Consider the following 27,811-nt stretch of genomic DNA (forward strand, 5'->3'; position numbering starts at 1 on the left):
GATGTGTCTAATTACCAACCTTATTGTGCCAATTACAGCCATTGACACTCTTTCCCTTTCGCAGATAGAATGTAGCAAGCTCTCATTTTCAGCCCTTATAAGTAATGCATCCTGAAACCAAAAACTGTGCTCATAAACTACAATCCAATTTGAATTACATAACTAATACACCATGCAACACATTGATGAAAACAGAAACAAAAACCTAAAAAGATGTTGAAGACATTCGATCAAACCTTTTAATAATATAAAACATCTGAAATTATCTCCATGAAAGTGTACGAAATAAGCAAAAATCTTATTTAATATTCATAAAAATATTTAATCACAGTAAAAATGCAACATCTAACAAAAAGCTTCTTCTTGTAGCTTTGAGTAAAGATGTGATGAAAATGTGAGGTGCGTAAACTTGTTTTCATCCACAACACCTCTCTGCCTATCAAAAGGGTTTGATGTTAAACAATTGTCATCCTAATGCCCAAAGATGTAAAAATCTTAATTGGCAATAAATCTTTTGGGCAAAAAAATTTTAAAAATCGGGAATCGGTAAAGAATCGGGAAAAAATCGGCAATAAATCGGCAAAATTATCGAACATTTGAAAATATATAATTTTTTAAAATATTTTTAAAAAACACACATATTCACCAAATTTATAGAGCACAATAACATAATACTGGTATCCATCATATATAAATCATAGTTTGAGTCAAATACATACTATATATTAATATACCGAAAAACAAGAAGAGATTGCAAGACACGAGAAAACAAGAAGAGATTGCAAGACACGAGAAAAAGAAGAGGAGAAACAGCGACAAAAGGAAGAAAAGAGACTAAAACAGGAGGCATGTTACTTTATATGCATTTATTATCTCTAAACTTCAAAGTTCAATTGCTTTATCAAAGTATATATACTATGTTGTCTGACTTTATTGACTTCTTTCTGCTTAGGAAGAGAAGATGCAAAACTTAGTGACCATTGTTCAAAAGACAGGGTGTCATCAGAATTTGGATACTGAGATTGGCTTGTTAAAATTTGGATATTGTTCAAAAGACAGGGCGTCATTGGAAAATTTGGTTACAGTGTAATATCAAGCCAAATATGGAAGTGTCGGGGAGGAGGGAAGTCAGGCGTCAGCCGTCGGGGAGGAGGGAAGTTGGGAATGTCGGCTGTCACAGAGCCACAGTCGTGTATTAGGGCTGTCACAGAGCCACAGTCGTGTATTAGGGAAATCGCTGAAAAAGAAAACCCTTTTTTTCATTTTTTCCGAATAAATCAGGCGCGATTTAAATGGAGATTAAATCGTCTAGGCAAATGAATTGCAAAAAATCGCAATTTTCCCGATTTTTTGACGATTTTTACATCCTTGCTAATGCCAATACACCAACAATAGCAAGCATTACTCTAAACTGATTCTAGTAGGCTCACGTTCTAAAGTACTGTCAGTTTTTAATAATCATTTATGAGAGTGTTTGAATTTCTGTTGTATGTGGTGCTCAAAGGATCAGTTGAAACGAATTTTACATACAGGTACATTATTTGAGTTGGTCAAGCTGATCCAAAATTTTGACCTCAAGATAAAAAGGTGGTAGGAGACTATATTAATGTCCATGGGTGATCAAAGTAGAAACTCAGAAAGTATATCAAGTTATAAAGCGTAGGGTAGCCCAAACACTAAAAAGTTCCTAAATCAGATGACATACTATAAAACCATAGATAAAAGACTCACCTGGGATAGACAAAACTTAAAAAGTCCCAAAGCAGACGGTGTTAATCGGGCTGGGGAAACTAGGAACTGGCTAACCAGCGAGTCTGGTCAAACACACCGAACCCAAAGAGTCCTGTTGGTAAGACATGTCTGCCTAGTTGTAACATAAGAATCATAAGAAATATAGCGAGGAAAAAAAAACAAATCAAACCTAAAACTTGAAAATGACATCCTGTCAATGATTAGCGACGGGAGTTCTCTTTCCCTCCTAAATTCGAATTAATTAAAATAACTAATAGGCCCGACTCTAGTGATGTGTCTCCTCACTTTGTAAATTCGTCTCTTTTGTTAAAGAGGATGACTCTTCACGTAAAATTACTTAATGTGTATTTAGTCAAGACAACTCACTTCTTCATTGTACGAATTCAGAAATAAGACAAGTTCGCATAATTCAAGGAGGATTTTGCATTCATACAGAAGATCGATATTTTTCTTAAAGGGCATCAATAATAAGAAGAATCCATTATTGTTTGTATGCACACATCTAGAGTGGTGCTATCATCACTATTTCAGATCGGCCTGGTGTTTGGCCAAATTGTAATTAATCTTCTGCTCCTTCAATCAATAAATAAGTGATATATATTTTGCTGAGTTTTTCTCCCTTGAGAAGGAGGGTTTTCCCAGAGTAAACTTCGTGTTCATTGTCTTATGTGTTGCATTTTCTGATTGTTTACATTTCTGATCCTAAAACTAACATGGTATCAGAGCCTGCTTTTAGAAAAGATCTGATCAGATTGGAGACACATGAAGACGTCATTTCATTGAAGGCTTTGAGTCGTGAGATTTCTGTTGATTCTGATGCTTATCATCTCCGCGGTTAATTGCAAGTGATAGTTTCAGATTTATTAAGGTATTCATGTGCCAAAGGAATCGTTCAAGATTTTTAAGTGTATTCGAATGGTTTTGGAACCGGCAATATACAGGTGATGCTGTGGGAAGTTGGACATTTATCGCAATTATGAGAATCAGTGAATTCTTTGGAGAGTTGGGCAGTTCATAAATTCCCAGTCGGGTTTGCACAAAACACAACCTTCAGGACACGAGTCTTGATGAACAAAGACTAGTGTGAATTTGTCATTCCTATGGTAATCGCAGTTATTCAGGAAGCCACAACCTTGAATTATCTTTCCCAGCGCTAAGCTTAAGAGTCGCTATCGTCAATCGGGAATTTGGAATTGAGTCGATTTTTTAATAAAAAATGAGATGACGTGTGCCTTGAAACGGAGTCTTCAAACAAACTTTAAATTGTGAAGCCGTGGATATGAGAAAGAGTCGGTTACCTTTGTGCGACGCAGTAATTGAATTGAAGGACACCGTGGAGTGGGAAGGTTGACGTGGTGTGAAGTCTTCTCCCATATCAAGTTCGATGGAAGTGCAATTGAGCCCTTCTTACTTGGCCGCTTTTGTTAGTTAATTACCTGTGCAATTATTACCTTAGTAAGGGAGAATCGACGCTTTAATGTCAGCGCTAATCACAAGAAGTCTAAGAGCCAGGAGAATTCTTGTGAAAGACTTAACATCAATTGAGCCGCCTGAAGTGCTTATTTCGTGATGCCATTCAAATTGTGGTAGACTAAACCTAAATTGTGAATTCAAGCCGAGTGTAGATAAAGATCAAGCGTTAAAATATTTGCCAACATAAGGAGTTATGAGACATGGCCAGAATACAAGGAGACAAAGATTCAAATCGTGGCCAAATTTAATTGGGTAGAAAAAATCAACATAAATTGGTGTTGCTTCAAGATTAAAGGCTCGAATATTTAAAATATTTAGTGATCGTTATTAATTGAAGGCATCGATTCAGTGTTCATTGAATTTATTTACCAGGCCAAGCATCATTCCATCGCCAATCATCTGGAGCATGAAGATCGCTCAATATCATTCCTGGGCATTTTGTTATGCGATGTCATCATTTTGAATTGGAGTCGAAAACAGTATATATCATATGCTATTGGCGTCGATCACCTTCAGGCACGGGATTGTCTATTGAGAGTCTTGACATCGTCTAGTCGACAATAGAATTTGGGTGATTATCATCTCTTCGGATTTCGGCATTAGCGCAATCTCCTGTTAATCACGACTGGCTAGCAAATCATCTCCTTGATTTGCAATCAGGAGATTGGATATCCTTTACATTCTCCCAAGCTCTGGATCTGTAACACAACATATTAATTATAAACAATCAGTGCGGTGCAATATTCAACAGGACTGTATACCTTTCAAATTCAGATCTCCTGTATGCAAGGCAATATGAATTTTGAGTAAATATATTGCTCTATGTTACTATTCATGACTGTTTGTAATAATTGGTGTTTGTTTCAATTCTACATCTAAGATTTGAATGAAATTATCTCTAGTGGTGTGTGTGTCGAGCCCTAGGACATTACATTGAGGGAGTCGTATTCATTTGGAGGATCTTTCATATTCGATACAAGGCACCATATGAGACAAAAGGGTGTCGTGGAAACTCGGGAGTGGTAATTAGAGTTCTCAGAATACGTGGCTTATGATTTCCGCCTCATGATATGGGAGAATAAACAGAATCAGTTTCCTCAAAACACTAATGGCAGACAATATGCCAATGTTAATATCAGTGACGCACAAAACAAAACAAAACAAAAAAAAGTGGCATTGTTCCTATGTGTAGATGATTGTAATTATGAGGTTGTTCACTGATTGTTTAAATCCTGGACGAAAAGCGATAGTATGGACCTGCGAGATTTGATACAAGGTCTTGTCAGATTCAAAGAGATGACTGTTGAGATTTGTTCTCTGGCCAAGAAGCTCGGGGATAAGGGACCTGTCAGTGGAAAAACAGACAAAAGGAGATTTTCAGGGTCAAATTCATTTGAAATTGTAAATGAAGAGAAGACCGAGCAATACAATATCAAATATGGAAGGAATCTTGTTTTTCGTCGTCGCTGGAGCACAACTATGTTGCCTCCTGGGAGGTGCGGAATGGTACAACATTGCAAACTTGTTTTGGAAAATGGGAACCTAGACAGTGCTGAGCTTCAGAAACAGCACCTCATATTTATTGCATGAATATGAAGACAATGTGCTTATTTCATAAATTACCTCAAGCTGGATATCCATATTGTGAAAGAACTTCCTTTGGAGCTGCAGTCATTGGACATTGAGGCAATTGGTAGCCTTGTAACTGACATGGACATCATGAAGGAGGATGGATCAAGGAGCAAATGGATATGGATTCATCCCTCAATTACATTCCTGCCATTCAGAGGGACTTAAATTCGGAGAATCAAGGCACGAGTTGAGATCATGTCCGGGAAGAGGATTAAGGTTCTGAGATCAGTCAATGGAGGGAAGTTCACTTCCAAAGGATTTTTGTAATCTCTGTATTGAGAGGGAGTTTTGTATCCTATGACTCAAGGAACTAAAGTGACTCAGTGAGAAGAAGTGAAGGTGTCAACTAAGTGAGTTGCAGTCTACCTTGTTTCGACTTCAGTAGCACCGCAAATCTATTCAGAATAGGGTGATCTGGAGTTCTGGACTCTCACAAGACAGTAGTGCCAGAGGTGTGCGCTGGAAACCGTTCCTCTAAGGCAAGCATTGCAAGCAATCTTGGACGACAAGGTCAGGAGATTGATGCAAGTACTTGGAGCTTCAGAGGGAGTCATATCATCATGAAGATTTGTTGTAATGTATATTTCTTGAGACAGATAAATATGAGGTGAGAGCCCTTGTAGTGTATATTTCTCTAAGACAAAGAAATGAGGTGCAAGCCCTTGTTCATCTCTAAGACTAAGATGTGTTTCTTTCCACATGGGATTAGCCATTGTGTACGTCATGTTGAGTGACTCCATGACGACATCAAGTGGAGAGACTTTGTGATGAACATCTTTGAGACTGAGACGTGTTTCTTTCCACACATGGAAGTAGCCATTGTGGATGTCACGTTGAGAGACTCCAGGACGACATCACGTTGAGAGACTCCATGATGAACATCTCTGAGACTGAGATGTGGTTTCCACAAATGGGTGTAGCCATTGTGGATATCATGTTGAGAGACTCCATGATGAACTCTTGTACATCTCTGAGACTGAGATGTGGTTTTTCATAATGGGTGTAGCCATTGTGGGTGTCATGTTGAGAGATTCCATGACTTTGATATCTGGAAAGATACCTCCCTAGCTAAGAGGGTGTGTTAATGATTAGCGATGGGAGTTCTCTTTCCCTCCTAAATTCGAATTAATTAAAATAACTAATAGGCCCAACTCTAGTGATGCATCTCCTCACTTTGTAAAGTCGTCTCTTTTTGTGAAAGAGGATGACTATTCACGTAAAATCACTTAATGTGTATTTAGTCAAGACAACTCCCCTCTTCATTGTACAAATTCAGAAATAAGACAAGTTTGCATAATTCAAGGAGGATTTCGCATTCATACAGCAGACCGATATTTTTCTTAAAGGGGATTGATACTAAGAAGAATCCATTATTGTTTGTATGCACACATCTAGAGTGGTGCTATCATCATTGTTTCAGATCGGCCTGGTGTTTGGCCAAATTGTAATTAATCTTCTGCTCCTTCAATCAATAAATAAGATATATATATTTTGCTGGGTTTTTCTCCCTTGAGAAGGAGGGTTTTCCCAGGGTAAACTTCGTGTTCATTGTCTTATGTGTTGCATTTTCTGATTGCTTACATTTCTGATCCTAAAACTAACACATCTAACACTCTTGGAAGACATTCATTTCAATTGCAGCCACAAGAAAGAAGGAAAATATAGTATTGGAGCAAAAAACAAAATCCATTGAAGCAAAAGCCAAGGTCACCAGGAGATGAGGGTACTTGGAGATGCCATTTTTTTTTAATATAATTTAATAATTCCAGAGAATATCATGGCATAGAACTTTGAAAACAAGAACAGTGGTAAAGTTTAACATAAACTTTAAAGTTTAAATACACAAATGTCAAATGTAATTGTGTCAAAGTGTTCAAAACTCACACTACATATTTCATAACATTAGATTCTCATTACGTATTGAAATCCAAAAATATCGATAGTCTATTGATGGTTTGATTTGATAGTCTACGTATATATGTATATATGTCTACGTGTATATATATATATATGCAACAGAAGTATTTATATATCTCGATCATCTCATCCTATATACCTTAACCTTCTTACTATTTATTAAGAACAACCATAGTGTGCAAGCATCATATTTATCTATGCTTATGTACGTCAATTAAGTATTACACGAAAATCATTTATTTATTCAAAGAGATAACAACAAGTGTTAATTTTAAATATGTCAAGAAGAGAAATTTCAACATCACTAAAATTATTGACTAATGTACCCTTTACACACTCAATATTATATGCATTACATTACTAAGGCCTTATATTTATTTATCATGTACATATATTTACATTCGCAAAAGAATAGGTCTAAATACTTAGAGTTTAGGCACCATTCTTGGAGTGGAAAGAAAATCATACAAGAAAGAAAGCAATTTCGCATTTATTTATTACAATTCTCCCATTCATTTTATTTTATTCTTAATTCACCCTATTTTCCTTGGACCGCCCAACAACCCTAATCTTCCATTTTTTTTCCAACTTTTTGTTGTTAACTACGTGAGGGCCAAGGGCATAGGCGTCCAAGAAAAAAAATGAATGAGGAACCTGCATGCACCACACATTATCAAGTATCTAGAGAGATAGGATGAATTAGGGTGGCAAGAAATTGGTTTTTAGGTCGTTATTTTCACCTATTTGACATGTTTTAGGTCGGCAGGCCTTGGTAGGATCAAATTTGCTTGAGAAACGATGAGACACTAGGAGTTGTCAGTTGGGCATCTCTTTCGCACTAAGAAGTTTCCTGAGACAATACCGATAGTGGATTATAAAACCTAAATCAACAAGCATTCCTCTCAAACAAAGACACATCTGTTCTCCCCTTCGAGAATTCAAGCTGTCATTTAAATTGTGCCTGCTTTGTTTCGTGTCACATGTTGCCGATTAATCTTGTGGAAGATATTATGCCCAAATTGACTCTAAAAAATATTATAGAAAAGGATTTTATGTCTTACTTTGTTTCAAGGTTTCCAAAAACAAAAGCGATCCAAATAATTTAATTGACTTGAAACTTTAATAGCATCTGAGGCAACTTTTCCTAATCACAAATATTTTAAATTCCCACATTTGAAAGATAACCAAGAACAAATGAATTTTACCTGTTCCTGGTATTCAGCACCCCATATTTCCAAAACCGACATCGTTTCATCACCAACTACTATGGATCTTATGTCAATTTCTGCCCCCTGTTTAACAAGTGATGGTAAATATAATATGTTGTTATTCTAGATGTACACACCAATATGTAAAATGACACTAAGTATGCTGAAAGATATATAATACCTTAGGGTAGATTATTTCTTTCACAACATTGCAGTTCCCACCAGCTCCTTGATCATGAATGCTTATGATGGGATTTTTGTCTCCCATTTCCACACATGCACGGATAACCCGATACAGCTTTTGAGCCATTTCTGCATCCCCTCGCTGAACTGCATTGAAGTCCAACTCTGCGTCATTTTGACCACTTACCTGTGCCAAACAGTGCATAACAAAACAAAGCAAAAAATCATAAAATTTAAAGTCTTTTTACAGGCAAAGGGAACAATTCCCATGAAACTATACAAAAGATTTAAAAAAAAACTTTTGCATTAAACATACAAAGCCCTTATGCAAAAACAAACACTCTAAGATTTTCTCAAAAAAACACATAAGTTATGAGTCATACGGGAAATGCATCAATTTAGCAACTTTCAAAAGATTATATTTTGAACATGTAGAATAACCAACAAGAAAACATATATATTGAGTCCAGCTGGGATTTGGCAAATGGTTGGCATATCCTTGTAGGTTAGACCATCTTTAGCCCAAATTTATAAATTTTCTTATTCAGAATAGTCCCAGAGAGTCGAAATGAAAGAAAGCATAACAAATGTGACTCAGCTCCTCTTTCAGACGAGCAATACATGGAGGAGGCTCTGAAATGGCACAGAAGACAACAGCAGCATTAAGAACAGTAGGGAAACAGAGGCAGTTTAAATACTGCATTATTGAGCACTACCCTGGAGGACCCTGTACCCATACCAGCACTGTTCTAGTGCTGGTACTGGCCCAGATACATCTCAGCTTCTTTTATTATATTGTGCAACACACAATCATAATAAAAAAATAAGAAAAACAGTACCAATCCAGTTATGACGGTCATTAAATGTATTTATATATATAGAAATTAAAATTATACTAAAATACCTGTAGAAAACTAGATTCTTCCAGAGACTGCTACTGCAATGTCCCCCCTTTGAAATAGAATTTAATAATAAATAATAATAAAATTACAATACAAAAGAATAAAAAATAAAAATTAAATTAAAATATAAAAGAATATCACTAAGATTTAATTAAGTTAATAAATGGTTAAAAGAAATGAAAAGTTGTGACTCCCTCAAACATGAGATATAAAAGGGAGAAGGGAACCTCATTTAAGGGGAAAATACCGAAGGGAATCAAAAGTGTAGATCTGATTTAAATAAGTGCAGATCTGACAAGACAACAATGAGGAGGCATGACCCTTTAAATGAATCTCTCTTTTCCAAGAGATGTCTCTCCTCAATAAAATAGGATAGTATACAAGGATATGGAATTAAGGGAGGAAGAAAAGACACAAGCAGAATCACACCAAGGAAGACATTCAGCAGATCGAACAAGAAATAGTTCTGATAAAGAAAATAAAGGAATTTCAGATCAAACCTCCAGTCATTCAACAGAAAATACATCAAATGGTTTTGGGCAGACCCATCATGCCTCTTCCTCCAAACCCTAATGTGCTTGTGTAATATTATTGATAATCTATGAATATGATGTGGTATGCCTAACCCTAAACGTTTTTCAATTCAAAAAGGTGCACCTCAAACAACCAAGCTTTGATGAATCGATCCAAGACAAGCAATGGCTTAATTGTTTTCCATAAGGCTCTAAAATATTCGGACTTGAAAAGAATCTAAAGATGTCATAATAAATCTAAACATATGGAACAAGGAGGTTTTAAAGAACATCTATGTAAAACAAAGTGGAAGCTATTCAAAATGATTTTAAAAGATATAGCCTCAAGAACATGAATGACTAAATGAAGCTCAAGAGGACAAATTTATAAAGCAACTAGATGTTGTCTATCATAAGGAAGAAATTTAATGGGATAAAAGATGAAGGGTGTAGTGGTTGCAAGAAGGGTACCAAAATATGAATATTTTCCATCAATTGTCCCTCACATGAAGATATAGGAATAAGTTCCCTCAATCAAACTTCCAAAGTGAAAAGTTTTAGAAGATCAGGATATATAGGAAAGGAGATGGTACACTTTTCCAATCCAAAACAGTAAGTACTTCTGCATTAAATTGTGTATTTTGATGAAAACTATGTGTCTGGTTATCATCATGTAAAGACACCCTTACTAATTCTGACCTGAATTTTTTCAATTTTGGCTGTTTGGCATTTTGTCAAACACTTGGCATGCAAACTTGCTGATAACTGATTTGAGTTGTGATTTGTCTTTGATACTAGATTTTCAATGTCAACACATATAGGAATGCATAGAAAAGACAAATAATGTTTGCATAAACTAATAACATAGACCACACAACCAACTTGCACTTTATTTACACTAAACCAAGTCTGAATACACTTGTTATCAGGTCTGATTCAGATCATATCAGACTAATAATACATACAAAATATGTCTATAATAAGCACATCAAATTCAGATTTGGATTCTTTACATACTCGATTGCTTGCTTCCTTGTGTAAGCTCAATATGATGTCAAATATTGCATGAACAGCTAATGAACATGTCTGCAGACCCCACTGTACATATCTGAGGTAATTCTGATTACAATCTGAAGAAAATAACAGTCAATAACAAACCCTAGTCTCCTCCAATGAAGATGGCTAGGTCTAGAAATAGGGCAATGAAACCTTGGATAATTTGTCAACAAAATGCCAATAATAACTTCCAAACCCTACAAACAGCAGACTGATATAAATTTGCAGAAGTCTGATACAAAAATCTGCCTATAAATGAAAGATGCCAATCACAAAAGTCTTTACACATCAGGCCGGTTTCTCCTCCAAACCCTAGCAAAATGATTATCGATGAAGGATGGGCCTTAATAACCTCCAAATCTGACTAAATATGCCTTCAACCTGCAAATAGCTTCAAACCCTAGCTGACTAGAAAACAAACTTATTCCAAAACCTGAAAATAAGCTCAATGAAAAACCCTGAAGTGGATTTCCCTCTCAAGTGGACTTGGGTTTTCGTCCAATCCACGAATTTATGAAGGTTTTAGTTATCACAAAAGCTTGCACCCTTGCTGAGCTATCAACTCAGCAACATTTTGAAACATGGAAACAACCCCGAAGTGTGGAACCTTGCACAAGGGAGTTGAATCTCCAAAGAAGGCCGGCTTCCTTCTCAATCCACTTGTTGGTGTTGAACCAACTCAACTCTTCAAAACTAACTCCTAGGTCTATCCTAACAAATTGCAGAGGTAAAGGGAAGAGAGAAGTGTTTGAAATAAAAGGAGGTGATGCACCAAGAAGAGATTGTTCCTCTCCCTACCCGAAATGACACAAAAAATCAATTGAAACACCCAGGAGATGCACAAACTTCAGTTGTATGAGTGACCCCAATGCATGTATGAAGGTTAGAATTCACTGAATGCCAAGAGGGGAGAAGGTTTCCCACAAGTCACACTCACAAAAAAATTTAACACAGCATATATGAGAGAAGAACCACAAAACATACACCTATGATGACGGTAAGGAAACATACACAGGATACATAAGTTGAAAGTAGGCAAGAATGGTGATTTCAATTAATTATAAGGCCAATGGCCAAACTTACAATTGCACAAATGCAAGATAAATACAAGAGAAGTGGGAGAGCATGGAATAGCTCAAGCCAGCAGGGAGAGAACCCTTTACAATGAGGCTTAACAGCCTTTATATAGAAAAATGGTTACAAGAGTGATCATGACCCTTGTATGTCAGTCTGGGAGTGCAGGGAAGTGCATGCACTTGACTTGTACATGCAAGCAACCTAGCCAAACCCACAAAAGGCAATTCTGAGAAGGGTGGATTGACTGACCTTCCAAAGTCAAAGTATGCAGACATGACATAAGTCACCACAACAAGCATGGTCTCGTACCTCCCTTGATGGAAATCCTGCCAAAAACATTAAATGCACCCCTGTGGCTCCACAAAAGAAGGTGCATAAGTCACCAAAGTTGTCGGAGCATTTAAATCTTTGAGTGTCGATCACGCCATCCGGAAGTGTTGCAAGCCAGAAGTAGTTTGGAAGACTTCGGAGACCTGGGTCGCCAAAGTTGGGGGAACTTCAGAGACTTGGGTCACCGAAGTTGGGGAAACTTCGGAGACCTGGGTCACTGAAGTTGGGAAGACTTAGCAACTTGGGAACTTCGGGGTTCCGGAGTAGAAGAACTAGGAACTTGGGACCCTGGGGGTTCCAGAGTTTCGGGGTTGAAGAACTAGGAACTTGGGAACCTGGGGGTTCCGGAGAACTTAGGAACTTCCTTCTCACAAGACAACACTTCACTCTTCATAATTCCATTGCTTTTCTCCTTGATCAACTGGGGCAGCGCTGGTCCATGGAACATATCTCTAATCGATTCTCATTGATGGACCAAGGGTGTCATAAAATGACAACAGTTTCCATCCTCAAAAAATGATCCAAAAGATAGGTCTCCAAAACAGGTGAAAACAAATAAACTCTAAAAAGAATTCCAATTCCCCTTTTCCTCCTTTTATAATAGCCTTTTCCCTTTTTGAGAGGAATAATTTATTTTATTTCTTTTATTTCATTTTCCCTTCAAAAGCAACTTTATGTTATAATTTAAAGTTGACATTATAATAAAGTCACTTTATAAATTTAAAATCCCCTATTGCTCCAAAATTGACCTTTTCATTAATATAATGATAATTTGACACGCAAGGTTCTTATTTTATGCGCTCGAGATTTAAAAAATTTCATCCTGATTCCAATGAGCTATAACTCTAAGGTGTTCATTAAACAATTTTAATTAAAATAGCAACCTTAGTAAATTTAATTAAATTATAGCCAATAGTACACCCAACTTGCAATAATGGCCAAAAAGCATCAGAATCAAAATCTGACAACACAAGAGTGATCATAATGAAGAAAGATGATAAACGAGCCTAACTGGGTGACTTACTAAAAATAGACGCTCTCTCCAAGAATATTGGAGCCCAAACTGAAAGCTGATAATAACATCTGAAAGCATCATTTAACTCCTCTAAACCATCTGAGCTCATTGGAAATACCAAAACACTCATTGGATCATGCTGACACAAACCCAAAATGTCAGCGACAACTGCACTGCTAGAGAATTCAAAAACGGGGTGATTACACACCAAATAACACATTGTTTAATCCAATGCACTTAATTACAACTATGGATCATGCAGAGGGCAAAGCTTCTTTTCTAGAAAATATCACTAGAACTGCATGTTCCCCTGCCAAATATCACCAGCACCCCATCCTCTATTTTGCGAAAAAGTCAGAAATGTCCCTAGTATGCACAATATTTTTTAGGAGACACCTTGCAATGTCCCCTAATGGGACCCTCTTATATACTGTCCTAAAATCACAATTTTAGTACAATTTTAGTACATAGAAAGAACAATAGGAGGATACTAATGTCCACTAAAGCTTGGTCTGGAACCTATTGCAGTCTATATTAAGAGTACTATTAAATTCTGCATAAGGACATTATCAAGTATCATATATTGGGCATACATATTCCGCTCATCCACATGCATACCATTAAGAACAAAGGATGTTACTGCCTATAACTTAATAACAGTTCTGATCCGATCTAATTGATTCCCATTGGCAGTCCTCTTATAATCAGACAGATATAAGGATTGTCTTACCACTCCCCCTATTCTCCCCTCTTATGTCACATTAATCGTATTAAATTGTATGAGCAGTATTAAATTATATTGATAGAATTATACTGTATTGACAATATTTTATTATTTTAACAGCATCATTATGTTAAACAGTATTTTATTTTATTAATAACATCTCATTAAATTAGTAACCTCCTATTATAATCTTAGTTGGCCATATTCTTACCAGCACAGACCGTGAGACTGCTGACCTTTTTCTTTATTTCCTCTTTCTTACCTGCTACCTTGGCTGGGAGAGAGACCATCCTATTTAAAGTGTTCAATGGACATGTCTCTCCACAAGAAACGGTGAAACAATGTGTCTATCAGATCGCAGCCTTTGCACTACACCACTTTAGTGAAAATAAGCATCGGTTAACCATGATATTTACTGATACTATTTAGAAAGATTTCTTAGTAATTATTATTGATCGTAATAAACATAAATTAATATTTATGTGTCTATTTAATAAAATATTATTTAATAATAATTATTGGTTGCAATAAATACTTCTTGTGACTATTAATAATTAGTGTGAATATTATTGTTTGTAATTATAATTGCAAATTAATATTTATTGTTACTGTTAATAATTATTTAATGAATATTTGATATTAATAAGATTACTAATATGTGATAAATAATATTAATATGAAGGCATATTAGTAATCTGTTTATTGATGAGTTTGATTATTTAATACTAAGGAGGTTCATTCATATCTTTAATTTGAATGAATGATAAACTCATAATTAAAAAATTGATGTATAAGCATATTTAGATATAAATCACCATTATTTGTCATTTGATAATATGGGGATATCACACACCTAGGTATCTGTTGATGTGTTTTTTATGACATCATGCAACACAGAATAAAATAGTAAGTATTATATCCTCTCTTAAACAAAGACCTCTTGAATGCAAAACAATGTGATCAAAGGAAACGACTCCAAGGTTCTGATAGTCAGGTCTTGACCTTATAAATGGATAGACTCAATGATTGTGATGTGATTTGTTGGAATCACAAGGGGGACTTACGTTGAACCTGGATATTTGAATGTTGTTGGAACATATAAGTTTACTTCAAAACAAAAGGCAAAAGATGTAGGGTTTAGTAAGTCTAATCTAATCCTAGGAATGTAAGAAACTATGAATGACTTAGTGAAATTCTACTAGACTTTGCTTTGCCATGAAAAGCAACAACTCCACAAAGCTAGTGCGATCTTCTAAGGTAATCTTATGATGTTCAAATCACCGCCAACAATATAGACACCATCAATGTGATGCATATCAATGCGTGAGTAGCAATCGAAGTTGAGCATGAATGCAGAGTTCAGTCGACTACGCAATACAAGTAGTATGAACACGTGAATTTCACCATCAACCATGCACAAAGATCTTCCCTCCTTAATCATTATTTATATCTTAAATGAAACAATTATATCTTAAATGAAACAATTATATCTTAAATGAAACAATTACAACGTATGATTATTTAGAATTATTAACTATTTATTTATTTATTAAATATTATTATTCAAATTTATTTAAATAATAATAATATTCTTAAAATATTATTATATTATGATCATTTGGAAATATTATAAAGGAATATTACATATTAATATATTAATGATATTATTAATAAAAAAACAATAATATCTGTAATATTCCTACATCTAAATAGTAATTTAATGTGTAAATATTTAATAAATTAATCTTAATCATGAAATAAACTAAACCATCCCACTAAGAAAGATTCAATCATAGTCAACATTTGATTAAATAAATTATGCAAGACATCGATTGGAGTCAAGTTGACTAAGCCATATGAAGATCCTTAACCAAGATCATCAACAGCCTTCCATTTCCACAATCGCTGATCAAGAGGAATTGTATATCACTGACAGCGTCGATGTTTCCATAAAAGCAATGGATTACATCAAGAGAGTATAATTAACAAAAAACAATCTGTATATATTGAAGCCTCCATGAGCAATTATATCAAACATGAAGAACAAGCAAAATAGACATTAATGTCATCATTATCGCCGCCCAAAGAAGTGTATCAAATGCTGTTAATTAATAAATTAGTTATCCACATAAGGTGCGATTACCATGAAATTCAAATAGTCAAAGTGGTGCGATTTGTAGATAAGAGTAATTTAATTAATGAAGAGGTGACTCACAAAAAGGTTAATATGAAGAGATGTCTCCCTTCGTAAAGAAACTGGAAGCTATAAAAAGAATATTAAATGAGAATTGAAATTGTGGGGGGGGAGGATATATATGATGGGACAGCCGTCGATCAGATGAGAACTATTAAGTTGCAGGCAGTAACATCCTTGTTTGGTGGTATGCATGGGAACATGCTTAATACGTAAGCTTAATATATAGAGTCTGATAATTTTTTATGCAAATTTAAGGGTAACATTAATATAAGCTGCAATACGTATGACAGCCACTCTTAATTCCATATACAGTGGCAGACCAGATCTGACGCATGTCAGATCTGTCTGTCCTTACAGTTATTAAATATAATTAATGCTGTTAGGAAGTGATGGTACTGATAATTTATATAATAGGTAACTAATAAATAATTAAATGATTTATAATGTAATATAATTATTTTATTTGTTTATTTATGTTCAAATGAGAATAAGTGTATATATATATAAATGATGTAATATCAATAAGATGATATATGTATATACATACACATATACTAATACATATATATACATATCCATAAATATAAATGTATACATAATGTCTTTAATCAGACAAATAACAATATTAGATTTTAATTCAGAAAAGTTCATAAGATAATAAACGGTAAGGAGAATATGTTCACATGTATAATCCCCCGTTACTGTTGTCTAAACCTAGTAGGGGACATTGCACCAAGCTTTAGTTGACAATAGTGTCCTTCTATTGTTCTCTCTATGTGCTAAAATGGTGATTTTAGGACAGAATATAAGAGGGTCACATTAGGGGACATTACAGAGTAGCAATCGAAGTTGAGCATGAATGCAGAGTTCAGTTGACTACACAATACAAGTAGTATGAACACGTGAATTTCACCATCAATCATGCACAAAGATCTTCCATTCATCTAAAATACTTAAGCAAATTTACTCTTATCTTTTATTTTTTGTTTTTTTAAGTTTTAAGTTCTCTTTTTTAAAAGGATGAAAAAACATGCAAATAATCCAAGATCACCAACACTTCAATGATTTAATTATCTCTGGTAGCATGAAAGCAACAATTCTTCAAAATTCTTCTAATTGATCCTTTAAAAACAAAATGAGTTGAGCTTATATAGCACTCTCAATACAAATGAATGGCCAAGATTGATCTAAAATCAAGGGCCAAGATTATGCCACCTAAACCCTAATTAGGGTTTGTTACCGAAAAATACCTAATTATTGCAAAATATTGAATATTAGCCAATAGGAAAGTAACAACTTTCTGGCACAAACTATGAGGAAGAAATCTCCAATGAGAAAAATCAATGCCACATGGGATCATAACAAACTTTCACCTAGAAGTTTGCTCCCCTTATCTCTTTCCTTAGAAGCAAATTCAATGAATCTAGACATGATGCAGTTGAGCTCTTCTACTGGAGCATTAGGCATGACTTTCGGCTGATCTTCCATGAAGTCCAACTCGGTCAAAGCAGTAACAAAAATCTTCTCCCACTCTAGCCCGAAGTCTTGGGTCTTACCAACTAGTGTCATGAATGAGTGTATGTCTTCCGGTTGCCTCTCTGAAAGTGATTTGGCTGCCCCGAAGAAGATATGCTTTACTCTTTCTATCAACTGGTCAACTACTATGAGGACCTCTTCCTTCATCTCCTTTCCAAGTATTGCTTCAGCTGCTGCCACAATCTTATCATGCATCACACTAGTCGCATTTCCAATTTGGGTGCAACCATTGCTGACATCCTCAAACATAATCTTCCTCGTTTTGAGCAGGTTGTACCACCTCTGGAAGTCACATGATTGACATTCCTTCAATAGTCCAGCATTCACCAAGGTTTGTTGAAGTATGTTCATCAATACTTGTAGTCTCAAGACGGTAAAATCTTTGGTGTACGTGAAAACATCATAAGCAGCCATGAGGACTTGAGTCCTGTCAAGAACACCTGAAACTCTATCAAATATTGCTCACTAGCTCTTCCACCACAAACGCATTTGCTTTGGTGTCATAGACATACATACATACACCTATATATATATATGTGTGTGTGTGTGTGTGTGCGTGTGTGTGTCCAAACATTATAGACTATATCATTGTATAACTGCAAGAAGAGTGATGCTCATAAATCCATAATTGCCAATAAATATCAAAAAATGGAATATTTAGATACCTCATTCATGATTTGCAAATATGAAAATGCTCAAATTTCAAAATGTCATTACACAATGAAAATTCAAATTATAATTGATTTTAATATTCATATTCCTCATTAGAAGAGTCAAGGTCAGTATCAGCATTTGGTTCAATTTCATTTGCCACTACCTGTGTCAAATGCAAAAGTTGGTTCAATTTCATTTTTCAAACATTTGACAAAATGCCAAATCATTAACACAAGGAAAGTGATTTCACAAAACATAAGCAAACAGCTGCGACGTATGCATAATGTAAATCAACTGAAATCAATCTCAATATTGCTGATATAAAGTTTACTAACCCTGTGTTAATATGTATAGCTCGCAAATACAACTGAAATGATATTTCATTGCTTGCTTGCTGGCATATTCTTATAAAAAATGCTGTCACAAAGTTGTGGTAGTGAAACTTAGGTTTTAGTTTATGAAACTATGCCTGGGTACGACCCTTGGTACTTCCTGGATGCCTGGGTTCTCTATGGGTTCTTCACAGAAGGACCCATAGAGAACCCAGGTAACCAAGAAGAACCCAAACCGTATCTAGGAAGAACCCGAACCGTACCAGTACCCGAACAGTACCAGTACCAGGACCCGAGCTAAACTAGAAGAACTCGGTAACTTAGCTTCTAAATTATCAACTGGATCTGGTGGAAGTAATGATGGAGGAATGCATGACGAATCAGTTTGCCTTATTGGGTTCCTGAGTTGCTGCATATAGTTCTTCAAAGCATTGAATTCCCTTTCCATAGTTCTTCAAAGCATTAGAATTCTCTTCATAGTTTCTAATTCTCATTAAAACAAACACGTCAATTGTCTTCAATGGAATTTTTAACAGTTAGAGCTTAGAGGCTAATACCATTGCTGCCAGGTATAGCTTTTTGATGCAGGCATGCCCTTTGGTACAACATCAAATACTTGTTAGAGGATTTGATAATTGAAGTACTTGCAAATCAAAATTTCCTCTAGACTACTGCTTAACGTAAGATTCTAACCAGGGAAAAGTTGAAGAAAAGAAGGTTCCTTGATCCCCCACCATATGTTCTATGTTTGTCGTCTATGAAACAGCTCAATAATTTATTTCTGACCTGTCCTTTCACCCGAAGATGTGAGCCAGGAGCTGGTCCATTTCCTTGAAGGAGCTTGGAACTTTTTAAATGACCTCCCTAATCAACGTTGCTTCATTGCTTTAATGTGGCATCTACCTTTTAACAAAGCTGCACAATCACCTTTTAAGCTGGGTAATCGTGACTAGCTCAGAGGTTCTTTCGACTTTTTTGGACATGTTTCCTGCTATACTCTGTTGAGGTGTATAACCTGAAAGGAATTGGTGAGAGTTTCAATATCAGAAATGCTCTTCAGAAAAAGGTACGATGGAGGAAAGAGCTGTAATTGAAAATAAGCAGGTGAATTGAAAGAATAAACAGCTGGCACATTGCTCTCCTGCAAAAGGACCTCTTTTCTCCTAAGGTAGAAGTGTGATGGTGTTATTGAGGTAGATGAAAATAGCTCTTGTAATTAATGATATCAGATTTCCACACTCAATCTTGGACAATGTTGTTTTTGGATTAGATTGTGTAGAAGATTTTTCATCAACGTTTTGGATCACACTTCGTGATCCATCATCAGGATAGGGAGCTAAAGAGAGCAAAAGTCTGCAACTTTCTTTGCAAGCTTAATCCTTGGCACCCCAAAAAAGCTCGTGTAATCAATTACTTTTAAACTGAAGACCTAAGCTTGGCAACAGTAGATTTGGTAATCAAGTAGAATGAACAACTTATTTTTTATTCTTTTGTAAGCATTTGAGGAGCAGAGAAATCGGTCAAAACGTGTTAAAAGTAACTTCAATATGGATCTCAAATTTCAACAATTCACTGGAATATTTTCCAAATTCCCCTATTTTTTTTTTAAATTGCATGCCGGTGAATCCGGCAAGGCTGCAAAAACGATAAGTTTTTAGAAATGGAGGGAAATGTTTTTTAAGGCGTACCTGTGTCATTCCGTATTTGTACCCATGCCAAGTACGGTGGTATGTGTACCAGCAATGGGGGGGTGGCGTTTCCGGTAACCCTGCTTTTTTCTAAAACTTTTCCTCCAACATATGCCTTAAGTTCAGTTGGCTTCTATAGCCATTTATTTTTTAGACTACCTTGCAAAGATAATAAATGCTAATTATGAACTGACCAAGTCTATTTCTGCCTTTGCCCCAATATCCCAATTGGCTGCCATTCTTCAGTATTTTCACATATCAAATGTTCATCTTAAATAGTATTATTGATATTATGCTAGCTAGCTACCTGACATCATTCCACAATTCAATTGATAATTAAAAAATCAATCTCTTGTGTCCACAATCAAGTTAATGCTATCGGTATCGAGTGATATATTCTCCACACAGTCCACATTTCTTAGATTATCCTGGGCTCTAGCATAAAGAATTTGTTCCGATGACAGCTTATAAGGTACATGTCTATCAATCCGGCAAGTAGAGTTATGTTCCAATCTTCCAGGCTGATGTCTCAGTGTCTTCTCCCTCTTTAATATTGGCATTAATTGATGGTTTTGGTTTTGTAGTACATTCACATGTGGACCAGTATATGGGCATGTGCACCAAGATCTGATGTGATAGTTTTCTCTCCATTAATTTCAATTTAAATTAATAATTTCAACATCTGTGAACCTGGATCTCCCACACTAATTATCTTTATGGTATCCAGATCATCACCCAGGGTGAAGGGACCCTGTTCTTCAGATATATTTAAAAAATGTGCACTAGAAAATCATGTATCCAGATCATGTGTGTATGTTTGTTATCCCAACTGTAGATTTTTATCAGAAGTTTTCTATACATGGATAAATAATAAATGCTTATTGCGTTTGATTTCATTATTAATTATTTAAAAGAGCTGCATTAAGCACCTTTTAACCTTCTTTAACATTCTAAACCAAATACTGCCACACAACTCTTCATTGACAACTTCATTCCATTTTCAAATAAGAAAATGGTGTGAAAAAAACAAGAATGTAAAGCAGTAGAAATTAAGATTAAGAGATGTAACAAGAGAAAATAGTGCAGTGCAGTGCAGACATACAAGTTCTCAAGGAAAAAAACTAACACGATGAATAATAGCTTACCATGCTAGATGCTGCACCACCTCCCATGCCAATGCGGTATGCAGGACCACCAACCTATCCTCAAAAGATAAAATTCCACTAAGTAGATATAGGATGGATAGTGTAACATGAACAGGAAGAAATTATTTAAGCCAATATAGAGCTTGCTAATTTCAAGCAGGCATTCAACTTAGTGTCTAACCTTGACAACAAGCATGCCTACATCAGGTTCCCCCTTATTAATATGCTGATGGTCAATCTGCCATATGTAACGTGCATATAAGAAACATCATAAACAATAAAAGAAATGTCTTTGAAACAGATGCATAAAATGTTCCTTGACCATGAAATTCACAACAATAACTAAAACCTGGCCAATTCCCGCACTAAACATTATGGGTTTAAGCCACTCTCGTCGTTCCCCATTTGGCAGTCTCATGCCAAATGTTCGTGTATAACCCTGTAATATAACCGTGTGTAGATGAGTTGCCTAAATTGCAATGAGAAGTTATACACGCACATCAAAGTCCACACATAAAATATGTGTCATGACCAGATACATTAAGCTGAATAGAAAGTACCTGAATCAAGGGCTCTCCAAACTTGTTCCCATAGTCTGATGCACCATTGCTTGCCTCAATCAGGATCTGTACAAAGTTTAAATATTACTCAATAGGGCAATAGATTACATAAATCAGCAGTAATTTTGACACTGAAAATGGAAATTAAATTAATTAGGTAAACAGTTAGCGATTCCCAGCATTAAAACTCAAGAATCTCCAAGGGTTTAAAAATGTAATAGCATTATTGGCATTGTCCTTAAAACTTCAAAAATGGTTTAGATAGTACGACATTTATGAAATGTATGTTTAAGAGAAAACATGTAAATCAACCTCTATTCCAGTATACCACAAATTACATCTTATGCATATGACACATCTATATCATGTTCTCATTTCATTATAAACTATTCCTTAAATTATAGGCAATAGAGCAAATACCATGAAGCGGAATGGTGGAAAAGTATTTTCCCACTACATTACTTAATCTTTCCACTATAATACAGGTAAAAGAGAGTACAGTAGAATCCAATCAAACAACACAACCTCTTTTAATAAAAACAACTAAGCTAAAATCTGTGAAGAGAGTGGAGAAATTTTTAAAAGAATAATTGACCTTAAAAACTGCCTGAAGGAAAAACAAAGAACTATGACAATAATGACAAATCAAGAAAAAAAAACTGTGTTTAAGGAGGAGGCATTAAATAGGATGTAATATTTGTAACATCCTACCAAAAAACAAGCAGTGGCAGCCATGCTGCTCTTCTTAGAGAATCGTCAATATTTCAAATTTCTTTCCATGTTTGTAGACCATTGTTGTTTCATCCAATCTTTCTTCCATATTTAATAAAGATTGCATGTCACCATTCATCCAGCTATACACATTGAAATGGATGGAAGATATACAGACATTGTAAACTGCCATATCTTCCATAGTTGACCTATGTTTCACAGGATTTAAATTTATCAATTGTGAATGTAAAAGGTGGTTCTTCACTCTTCAAATGGCATGTCGCTAACTGCCGTATAAGTGCATCTATCAGATACAAAAATCATAAGTTTAAATTCTCATAAAACTCTTAGTCAACAGGAAAAGATATGCTTTTATAATATATATTAATCACCTGTGTGAAATATAAAACCAATAATACCATATGGATTTTTGAAGATTGGAGGTAGGGGTAGCACTAATGTCAATGCATGGAACAAAGCCCACCCCTATGTTTTTCTATGGAAGTACCTTGAGTTACAATAAATATAACCGAATTAAAGAACCAATACCACCCCATGTGTTTTATGCCTTTACCTCAAAAAATGAGAAAATCTATTGCTCTTAAAATTTAACCACTATTAATGGATTCCACCTCTAATTGCACATCTCACTAGTCTTTTTTCTATCCTACCATGCAACTCTCATCAGATCAAAGCAAGGGCAATGCCATTACTAGGCAATACTATCTATCTTTGGAGTTACATGACAATTCAAACCCTAAGGGTTATTTGAAGACAATTTCCCATAATGCTCATTTTTTGGCCTCTATGGCTAATGATTCAATGGTTCCTCTGTAAATACCCACACCTTGTCAAGGAATGGCTCTCAATCCAACTCAAGGATCTATTTAGAGAATAACTCAATCCGATCTTGGAAATAGGAGTGGATATCGTGGAGACTAAAATTTCAGGTTTCATAAGCTTTGATTTGCAGGTTTCATAAATTGTAGCCTAGTCTGGTAGATCTTAGTTATTTGATCTTGGGATCTTAAAAACCCATTCTCTCAAAGAATTTCTTAATTAATCTATGTGCTCAAGGTTGCTTCATTGTCATTTGTGAATCACTAAGGATAGGGAAATGCTTCTTCAAGCTAGACCATAGTCTTGTAATAAGGCTTCTCTTCGTTCACAATCCTAGTATCCAAAGTTGGATCCCTCAAAAGAACTTTTTATGTGATCCTTGTATGGGTTAGAATATTGAATACCCAATCTTCAATTAAATATTGCGCCTATCCAACCTATCCTCCATTAGTATTTTGATACAAACAGAAACTTAGCTCTATTCTCATTTTACTTTTTCTCAAACTCTTATTGAAATAGATCTCTCCCAAATATTATTGAAGCATTTTGGCTCAAGGTTGCTGATGGAATTTGGAAACAACTAGATTATAAAGGATTAACCCATAGGTGCAAGATCTTATTTTGTTCTAGGACACTTACCAAAAAAATGTCCAAAATTGGAGGCAACTTCTTCAGCAAATAGGCATAGCATTACTAGGTAGGCTACTCGGCGAAGAGGTGCAAAGCTTCAACATCAACATATTATCCTGTTGTGACGTTTTCACACATCGCCCCATTGCAAATGGGGACCCTTGCTTTTTTTGCTTTTTAGGGTTTGTTCTTTGGGTTTTTTTAGGGTTTTGTTAGTTAGCCTTTGCATTTTGAGTGTCGCCCAAGTGATCACATGGATAAGCAAGTCCGGCTTGAGTGATGTCTTGATCCTGAAATTTGGCTAAATCTGAACGTCCTGATCCTGAAATTTGGCTAAGTCTGGAATGTCCTGATCCTGAAATTTGACTAAGTCTGGAAACTGAAAAAACCTCCAAAAACTAGATTTTGCAATATAACTCCTAGAGGTCTGAAACCACTCTCAAACATCCTGAAAGTATATATGGAATATAACTTAAAGTATAAGAATTTCTTATACTTAAATGTTATATTCCATTAAAAGTTATCCTGATAGAGAGTTCGAAAAGTCAAATTTCGCTCCTGTCCTTCACTAAGGATCCAGAGCGAATTTCGCTCCTGTCCCTCCCAGGAGGACCAAGGCGAAGCGCTCCTGTCCCTCACCAAGGGACCAGGGCGATAATACTTATTTGAGCCATTCCTGACCTTGTTTGGACGAATTGAGACATCAAAGGCATGGTGAAGGACGAAATGAGCATGATAGGGCATCCAAACTTGATCAAAAACAATGAAATGATGAAGTTTTTGCCTAGAAGGTCAAATTCGCTCCTGTCCCTCACTGAAGGACCAGAGCGATTTTCTTTATATGCACAATTTTAGACCTTTTTTTGGACATTAACTTTTATTCATAGCATGAGGCAGGATGATATCTTCCCTAGCAAAGACATTTCATGGCGAAAAGTGAAGCATTTGGGCCTGGAGGACAAAAATCGCTCCTGTCCCTCACTGAAGGACCGGAGCTTGAAATCCAAAATTTCCTTGTCCTTGAAAGATTTGAACGATTTGACGACTTGAGGAGAACCAAGGAAGTGCTTTTTACCAGTTGAATATAATTTGAAGGCACAAACATGAGGAAAAATAGACCAAAATGCAAAATCACTCCTGTCCCTTAGTCAGGGACCAGGGCGAAATCCATTGTAGCTCCCGTCCCTCTCCCAGGGACCAGAGCGAAATTCTTCATGAGGCATGTTGTGGGCAAAAAGCAAGCAAGTTTTAGGTTTGAGGCAAGCAAAGACGGTGTTACGGATTCGTTGAAGACAAAATTGAAGATTGCAAGACACCTGATGAACTCCAAACTGGCCTAGGCGCTCCTGTCCCTCAGTCAGGGACCAGAGCGATTTTTGCCTTAGACAAATTTCTTGCCAAGTTAGAATGAATTCCAAGCCATGGATGAATGAAAGGATACACAACAAAGCCATTGAAGATAATTTTTGAAGGTGGCAAAGTGTAGTTGAGCTTGAAAGTACAAATTCGCTCTTGTCCCTCAGCCAGGGACCAGGGCGATATCTTAGTTATCTTGCCTTCATCCCAAGTTTTAGACCACTCCAAGTCCAGATACGTGGAGGCAAGGACATTTTTGAGGTATCTCGATGGTAAACAAAGTCACAAAGACCGCCAAATTGAAGGATTTGCACCAAATATCCCAGTTCGCTCCTGTCCCTCAGGCAGGAACCAGAACGAAATTTTCATAAGGGCCTAGATTTTGAAGGTTTAACAAGTATCAAGTGTCCAAGGGGATCAAAGGGACCTCATTCTACATTATGAAAGTAATTACAAGTTCATGGAAGCAAGCATGAGCCCAGGACATTGAAGTTCGCTCCTGTCCCTCAGGCAGGGACCAGAGCGATATTCACCATAATTGCCAATTCATGCAAAAATCATGCCAAGTCAGGATTATACGAAGTTGCAAAGTATCAAAGGTGTCTTAAGAAAACGATATGTAAAGGTTTCAAACATCAAAGGGTCATCAATTGAACCAAGGGACCTATATCGCTCCTGTCCCTCAGTCAGGGACCAGGGCGAAATTAGCTAAATCACTCATTTTCCTTCAAGATCACATCAAAGTCAAGGTTCGCAAGATCAAGGATATCATTTGCAAGGTGATGAACAAGGAGTAAAGCTTGAGAAATAGCAAATGTTGGCCAGAGCATGAAGTTCGCTCCTGTCCCTCACCAAGGGACCAGGGCGATATCCACCTTAGAGGGCATTCATCCACCAAATCAAGACGATCAAGCGCGAGTTTTTTGGCAAACATGCCAGTCTCAACGTGAGGATGGAGGTTTTGAACATAAAAGGCAAGAGAATCAAGACTAAACATCAAATTCACTCCTGTCCCTTAGTCAGGGACCAGAGCGATAGGTTTGTGTCCTTACCTCTTCCAAATTTGGTGCTAAAACATTCTTTAGATTTTATTAAATGCTAGGAAAAAATCGATAAATTTGAAATCCAATTAAAGTTAGCATTTAACATTAGCGCATGGGTCTTTATTAATTAATTTTTGCCTTTTAAAAATCGAGTTTATTTAAAATTATAGGCATTAAATTAATTAATTATAAATAAAATGGGGCGCTTGATTTAAAATTTGTTTCATTTTACAAAGGTCGGCCTTTAAGTTTATTTTAAATTTGCCTTATTCACCAAAGTCGGCCTAGGGTCAATGTGAAGGTGAGCGCCTATAAAGGGAGGTGTTTATTTCATTTTCAAATCATCATTTTATCCTCTTTCATATGCGATTTTGGAGAAGACAAGGTGCGAAATTATCATCAAAGAGGAGTGCGTGTTTGTTTCAAGTAAGGCGAATTTGTTATCTTCAAGACATTGAAGACTCCTCCCCCAAGGTGGCGAATTGCTAAAGTGGACGTTCATTTGGAGAGAGATCACGTTGAAGCCATCAAATTTTGATTTGTGCCTAGGCGAATTCCTTTGTTTTGCATTTTAGAGTTAAACTCTCAAGTAAGGTATGACAAGATCCCTTGTTTTAATTTCGAATTTTGATCGTCATAGCCTTAAATTTTGAAATTTTGAATTCTAATAGCTCAATCGTCGTTTAGGAAATGATAACTCAAGGACTTATTATGAAGTTTCCTAAATTTAATCTCTAATCTAGTTATTCATTGCAAAATCATGATGCTAATTTTGAAATGTTGTGTAGGCATCAAATGGAGATCTCATCAAGGAAAATCAAGCCGGATCAAGGACGGTCTTCGCCGGGACGATCAAGCCAGGACAGGGGCGACCTCTTTCAATCCAGCGTTCCAAGGCGAGGTACATCATCATCCTACACATCAAGGACACATGGAGTTAGAACAAGGGCTCGTTGAAGAAGTAAATAGTTCCAGATGAATTAATTAAAGCAAGCTTCTCAACAACATCAAGTTGAATATCTACCAAGTTACAAGTGTCAAATGAGGTGGCGTCCTAGTCATCATTTCTCCAATCAGTGAGGTCCACCTCAGCATGTCCAGATTCAATGTACTTAACTCATGGAAGGTGGCACAAACTCCGATGTACCTACCCCGGCTATCCATTGGTCGATTTTTCTAGAGAGGACGTGTCCAAGCAATACAATTTTATCATTGGTCAAGCATTAAATGTTATGTAATGGTTGTAACAAACCCTAATTAGGGTTTTCATTGTTGAATCTTGGCCATTGATCTCGAAGTGATCTAAGCCATCGAATTGTATTGAGGGCACTATATAAG

At 36.0% G+C, this 27,811-nt stretch overlaps 1 protein-coding gene across 2 annotated transcripts in view; it reads right to left on the bottom strand.

The window, feature by feature from the left end:
• The window catches only part of LOC131031299 (probable phosphoribosylformylglycinamidine synthase, chloroplastic/mitochondrial), a 184,463-nt gene that overhangs the window by 43,568 nt on the left and 113,084 nt on the right, over nt 1-27,811 (bottom strand). For both annotated transcript variants that reach the window (XM_057962383.2, XM_057962384.2), the window contains 7 exons: nt 21,894-21,959; nt 21,683-21,772; nt 21,515-21,571; nt 21,334-21,387; nt 8,164-8,352; nt 7,980-8,066; nt 20-111 (listed from right to left, as the gene is read on the bottom strand). In XM_057962383.2, coding sequence (XP_057818366.2) covers nt 20-111; nt 7,980-8,066; nt 8,164-8,352; nt 21,334-21,387; nt 21,515-21,571; nt 21,683-21,772; nt 21,894-21,959 — 635 coding nt within the window. The remainder of the gene's footprint in view (nt 1-19; nt 112-7,979; nt 8,067-8,163; nt 8,353-21,333; nt 21,388-21,514; nt 21,572-21,682; nt 21,773-21,893; nt 21,960-27,811) is intronic.

This window comes from Cryptomeria japonica, chromosome 5 (assembly GCF_030272615.1).
Source record: "Cryptomeria japonica chromosome 5, Sugi_1.0, whole genome shotgun sequence".
Lineage (NCBI taxonomy): Eukaryota > Viridiplantae > Streptophyta > Pinopsida > Cupressales > Cupressaceae > Cryptomeria > Cryptomeria japonica.